This window comes from Primulina eburnea, chromosome 16 (assembly GCF_022965805.1).
Source record: "Primulina eburnea isolate SZY01 chromosome 16, ASM2296580v1, whole genome shotgun sequence".
Lineage (NCBI taxonomy): Eukaryota > Viridiplantae > Streptophyta > Magnoliopsida > Lamiales > Gesneriaceae > Primulina > Primulina eburnea.
The window spans coordinates 10,448,787-10,454,605 of record NC_133116.1 but is presented as its reverse complement, the minus strand read 5'-3'; the positions used below and the strand labels follow the sequence as shown (position 1 = coordinate 10,454,605).

The 5,819-nt window shown below is 33.1% G+C and overlaps 1 protein-coding gene across 1 annotated transcript; it reads right to left on the bottom strand.

The window, feature by feature from the left end:
• Positions 1–3,113: 3,113 nt before the first annotated feature.
• On the bottom strand, positions 3,114–5,037 carry LOC140817221 (PP2A regulatory subunit TAP46-like). Its single transcript, XM_073176866.1, has 7 exons — positions 4,934–5,037; positions 4,711–4,833; positions 4,409–4,495; positions 4,211–4,310; positions 3,939–4,105; positions 3,290–3,325; positions 3,114–3,194 (listed from the first exon to the last, which is right to left on the bottom strand). The coding sequence occupies exons 1-7, from the start codon at positions 5,012–5,014 to the stop codon at positions 3,114–3,116; spliced, it is 675 nt and encodes a 224-aa protein (XP_073032967.1). The 5' UTR covers positions 5,015–5,037.
• Positions 5,038–5,819: the final 782 nt, after the last annotated feature.

The window sequence follows — 5,819 nt, the reverse complement described above, 5'->3', positions numbered from 1 at the left end:
CAATTCCACAAAGCTGATTAGGTTTTGTCACTCAAGTTCTGAAATTGAATACGAAAATTTCTATCTATTCTATTTTACTATGGTGCCGTGAATATGAGAAGCCCTAGGTGGATTTAAAGAGAAGCTTTATCTCATTCGTTTGGGCCTAGGCCCATCGCATTTCCGTTGTGGTTGCATTCTAAATGTGCTAGGCTTTTGATAAAATAAACCCAAGTACTATTTGGGGATTTTAATGTGTTTATATATATATAAGTAAGGGCGGCACCTCAATTCTTGAGGTGTCTTACCCAGCTCTGTAGTCCAACATATAAGCATTTATATTTATCTCAAGATCAATTAATCATATGTTCATATTTTTTTAGGTCTTATTTAATAATTTAATTTTAAAAGCCATAATATTTTGGTTATAGTAATTTTTTATTTACTTTTATATTTGTAGTCTATTTCAAGGTGACATTATGCTTAACAAAGTAAAAAAAAAATGGAAAAACAAAGAATTTATAAAATTGAAAATAGTTAAGGAAAATATTGAGTTGGTATTAAAATAGGAGAATTTTGATAACAAGTCTCAAATTGGACATAACGTATTTGTTCATATTAAAATTTAATCATAGATCTACTCCATAAATTTGTTATCATAAATTCGAAAAAAGAACATCAATAAATAAATCAGGGTAGTAGTTGTAAGGGTGCCTCACTTATTGATATAGTTGACGCTAACATCAATAAATATTAGTTGTAATATGAACCATTAAATAATCGGTAAGAGCATTTAAAATATTAGTGTCATCAAAGAGCTTTGAAAACTTGTCAATGTAGATAGGATTTCAATAGATATAACATTTTTTACTTGAGAATTTAGTTGATGTATTTATGAATTTTGTAACTTCGAGTTTTAAAGATATTTAAATATGATAATCAATTTAATTCACAAGATAGCTGGATAGATGATTACATCGAGAGACTAACAAAAGAAATCAAAGTATATGAATAGACAAGAAGGATGATAACAACTCATTTTTGTAAATATAATTTTGATATTTCAAACATCAATGAACATGTCACAAAAATTTAATGTCTCTCACAATATGTTTGTGCGCGACGGAATTCATAATAAAACCGTCGCTCATTGCCGACGATTTTAGACACCGTCGCTAATTTAGCGACAGTTAATAAACCGTCGCTGTAATTGCATCAGCGACGGTTATCACACCGTCGCCAATTAGCGACGGTTTTCAAACGGTCGCTAAAAGCGCATAAAACCATCGCTAAAAGCGCATAAAATCGTCGCTAAAAACGCATTATTTCATTAGAGAATTTGCGCGCTGCGAAAAGCCATTTTTGTTGTAGTGAAGACATAATAAAAAATAGACAAAAAATTCATCAATAAATAGGGGTGTTCATCGGTCGGTTCGATTTTGAATTTTGTAATTCGGATATAAATACTAAAACCGAAGCTTATTATGTTCGATTTCGGATTATATATATCAAAACCTAAATTTCATTAAATTAATAAATTTTTTTATATTTTTATTTATATTATTTAATTTGATATGATATTTAGTGAATGAAGAACTATTTTGAATAATTTTTAGTTTGCTGTTGTTTTCTTAATTAATTTAGACCTTATCTTTAAAGCTTTTACTAAGAAAACATGTAGAAAGTTAACATATTATATTTTACAATATATTTATATTATTAATTTAAATAATAATATCAAAATCTAATTAACCGACCGAAATAACCGAACCATTTTGATAGAAAATTGAACCGAACTGAAGAAAAATGGTTCGGATTAATAACCATTTTGATAGAAAAACCAAACCGAACCGACCGATGAATACCCCTAGTGCCTAGTGAAGATAGAGAAAAAAACCGACCGATGAACACCCCTATTTCTTGATGAATTTTTTGTCTGTTTTTAGATCTGTCTCACTACAACAAAAATGGTTTTTCGCAGCACGCAAATTCTCTAATGAAATTATGCGCTTTTAGCGACGGTTTTATGTGCATTTAGCGACAGTTTTAAGACCGTCGCTAATCAGCGACAGTTTAATAACCGTCGCTGATTCAATTACAGCGACGGTTTAATAACCGTCGCTAAACTAGCGACGGTATAAAAAACCGTTGGCAATTAGCGACGGTGTTTTTATAAATTCCGTCGCTAAAATAATATGTTGTTGACATGGACCATCGTCTGTGCTTACGGAGCGCGGACGCTCCTCCACTTGAGCAGCGTCTGCGCTTCGTGAGCGCGGATTACATTAGTTTTGCAAATGTTTTTTTTTTAAATTATTTTTGAAAAAGTTTTTTAAAATTAAATTATTTTTTAAAAAAACCCCTCAAATTTAGGTGCACATTCTGTTTCTCCTTTTTTTTTAAAAAAAAAAAACAGATTTACTGAGAACACTCTTTATGTTTTTGTATCGCTGATTAGCAATGGTCTGAACAATTAGAGCTTGTACCATATTAAAATTTATATTCAAGTGATTAGTGAATAATTAATTTTTTTAAAGCAACGCATAACACTTCATCAACTGATAATCATATCTACAATTATATCCTTTGTGCAAAATAGAGGAATTAAGTCTCAGAAATCAGGAGTAGATTTTAGTCCCTGGAAAAATGTACACCCACTGCAAAAAAACGGAAGGATTAGCGACGGTTTTAGTAAAACAGTTGCTCAAATAGCGACGGTTTTTATATCCCGTCGCTATATAGCGACGGTTTTTATTAGAACCGTCGCATATTAAATTAAGCGACGATTTAATTAAACCCGTCGCTATAATAGCGACGGTCTTATTAAAGGCGTCGCTATATTAGCGACGGTTTACAATACACCGTTGCTATTATTGCGACTGTTCCACAAACCCATCGCCATTTTGTGCGACGTGTATTTTACACGTCCCCACGTGCGACGGTCTTGTATCCTACCGTCGCTATTATAGCGACAAATTTTCATAAACCGTCGCTTAATTTAATAGACGACGGTTTTAATAAAAAAACGTCGCTATATAGCGACAGTGTAAGAAAACCGTCGCTTAATTTAATAAGCGATTGTTTTGCCCAAACCTTCGCTATATAGCGACGGTTAAAGAAAACCCGTCGCTATATTAGCGACGGGAACGCAAAACCCGTTGCCGATCTAAGAGCATTTCTTCCTCTTTCTTAAGCATCTCTGACAGATCAAACGACTGTTATAGGCATGTGAGTAAGTACCAAGGAAACAAGAGAAAGAAGTTAAAAATACAAAGGACAGTCTCCAAATATCAGAAACATCCAGACCAACCTTACATAGTGCCAAGGAGATGGTGGTTATCCATGCCTGCAGGCATGTAACCAAACAATCATCATTATGATCCATGCAATGGTATGGAGGGAAGGGGAGGAACAAATCAAAACAATGGTTCTTAATTGAGCAGTGTCATTGAGGGATGCCTTTTAGAATTAGGGCATTGATTTCAACAATTTTGACAACAATCAGGGAAAAATGTGTTCTAACAAACAATTTAACATGTTTATGCTTCAAAATAGAATAGAAAAGCACGTATCAGATGGTGACATAGGCAATTGCGAGGGTGAATTTTCCCCATAATACTGACACAGAGGAAAAATAAATGACCAGCAAAAAATAAGCCTTAAAGCCAACAAGAAAGTGCTGGTGTTAAATAGAGGTGAATTCCCAGTCCAGATATGTCTGTTCAAGTTATTACGACCATAAAATGGTGAATTCTTCCTCTTTATCACGATTCAGAGCAGCTACATAGATTGGCCACATGTATTCTAATTACAAGCAGCAGTGAAATGTGCATCATAAAATTGTATATTATGTGCTTTTGGCATTAAGGAGAGCCAGGAGACATATTGTAACTCACGCTAGAAACCTGTTCTATAAAGAACATCACATTAATTAAATGAATTCTCAATAAACAACTTACTTCCCTTTCCTCTTCTCCGTCATCATCCTCTAAATCTTGTTCCCCCCTCTCAATGGGAGTAGATAGTGCAGATGCTCTAATTGAGCGCCCACGACGTTCCTTCCGTTCCTTTATTTCAAGCAATTTTGACTCGGCCGCTTTTGTGCGTTTTAACCGAGCAATCTGAAATAAATCCCTAGTATTAGATGCAGAGGAGTACTGTCACTTATTCAACAAATGGAATTATGAAGTTCAATGAAACATGTCCGAGGAATAATGCCAACCTTCTTAATTAGCTCTTTGATCAGCAGATGAATTGCTCCTTGATTGCATAGATGATTCCAGTTCATGTTCTGGTACTAGTTCGATAGCTTCACAAAATGGAATAAATTCCTAGAATATGGCCAAATGAAAATTCGACATTCAAAAAATTATCAATAGCTTCCTTGAGCACATTGCCTTATCGTGTGACCAAAATCTAAAACTAGTACCTTTAGCTTGGCTAGTGAAGCTTTAAGAATCTGAATCCGGTTCTCCTGTGAATTTTTTTCTGTTAGCTCACCGAGATAATATGGAACCTGCATCAAAGACCATGAGTTAAATACTTTTAAATGATAACTTTCAGACACGACCAATACATCAGATTATCACAGAAACGAAAATTAGCTCACGTTTTTTTATCACATTTGCAAGAAAGTGAGTTTAAAGATTAAAGCGGAAAACAAAACCAGAACATTCATCCATTTAGATTACTTTGCCTTTCATGAAGATTAAAAAAATATTCAACACCTACAAGAAGATATTTGAGGTTGTTAGTACTGATATCATCCTTCGTCTCATTAGATGAAAATAACCCCAACTTTCCAATCATATCCTCGCATTTCCTCAAAATCTCGCAACCGTTTCTCACAGTTTCCTGACAATAATTATTAAAAATGAAACATATACATGAAATAATACTCAAAGGAAAAGATAGCAGAATATAACACACATCTAATACACAGTCACTCTAAAACCTGTTCGATTGAAGAATCGGAGGCGATTTGGTGAATCTTTTGAGCCTGCTCGAATAGAATCGGCAATGTAATGTCCTCCATCTGTAATTCCACAAAGCTGATTAGGTTTTGTCACTCAAGTTCTGAAATTGAATACGCGAATTTCTATCTATTCTATTTTACTAGGGTGCCGTGAATATGAGAAGCCCTAGGTGGATTTAAAGAGAAGCTTTCTCTCATTTGTTTGGGCCTAGGCCCATCGCATTTCCATTGTGGTTGCATTCTAAATGGGCTAGGCTTTTGAAAAAAAAAAAACCCAAGTACTATTTGGGGATTGTAATGTGTTTATATATATATAGGTAAGGGCGGCACCTCAATTCTTGAGGTGTCTTACCCAGCTCTGTAGTCCAACATATAAGAATTTATATTTATCTCAAGATCAATTAATCATATGTTCTTATTTTGTTTAGGTCTTATTTAATAATTTAATTTTAAAAGCCATAATATTTTGGTTATAGTAATTTTTTATTTACTTTTATATTTGTAGTCTATTTCAAGTTGACATTATGCTTAACAAAGTAAAAAAAAATATGGAAAAACAATGAATTTATAAAATTGAAAATAGTTAAAAAAAATATTGAGTTGGTATTAAAATAGGAGAATTTTAATAACATGTCTTAAATTGGACATAACGTATTTGTTCATCTTAAAATTTAATCATAGATCTACTCCATAAATTTGTTATCATAAATTCGAAAAAAGAACATCAATAAATAAATCAAGGTAGTAGTTGTAAGGGTGCCTCACTTAATGATATAGTTGACGCTAATGGTTTTACGAACGTGACAACTTTAACTAAAATATTAGTTGTAATATGAACCATTAAACAATCGGTAAGAGCATTTAA

What these genes read in the sequence shown, in the direction of transcription:
- LOC140817221 (XM_073176866.1), bottom strand. Translation starts at nt 5,014, where the DNA reads ATGGAGGACATTACATTGCCGATTCTATTCGAGCAGGCTCAAAAGATT. An exon ending in ACAACCTCAAATATCTTCTT is followed by an intron (nt 4,496 to 4,710) that starts GTAGGTGTTGAA and finishes TCTTTGATGCAG; the next exon opens with GTTCCATATTATCTCGGTGA. An exon ending in TCTCCTTGGCACTATGTAAG is followed by an intron (nt 3,195 to 3,289) that starts GTTGGTCTGGAT and finishes TGCCTATAACAG; the next exon opens with TCGTTTGATCTGTCAGAGAT.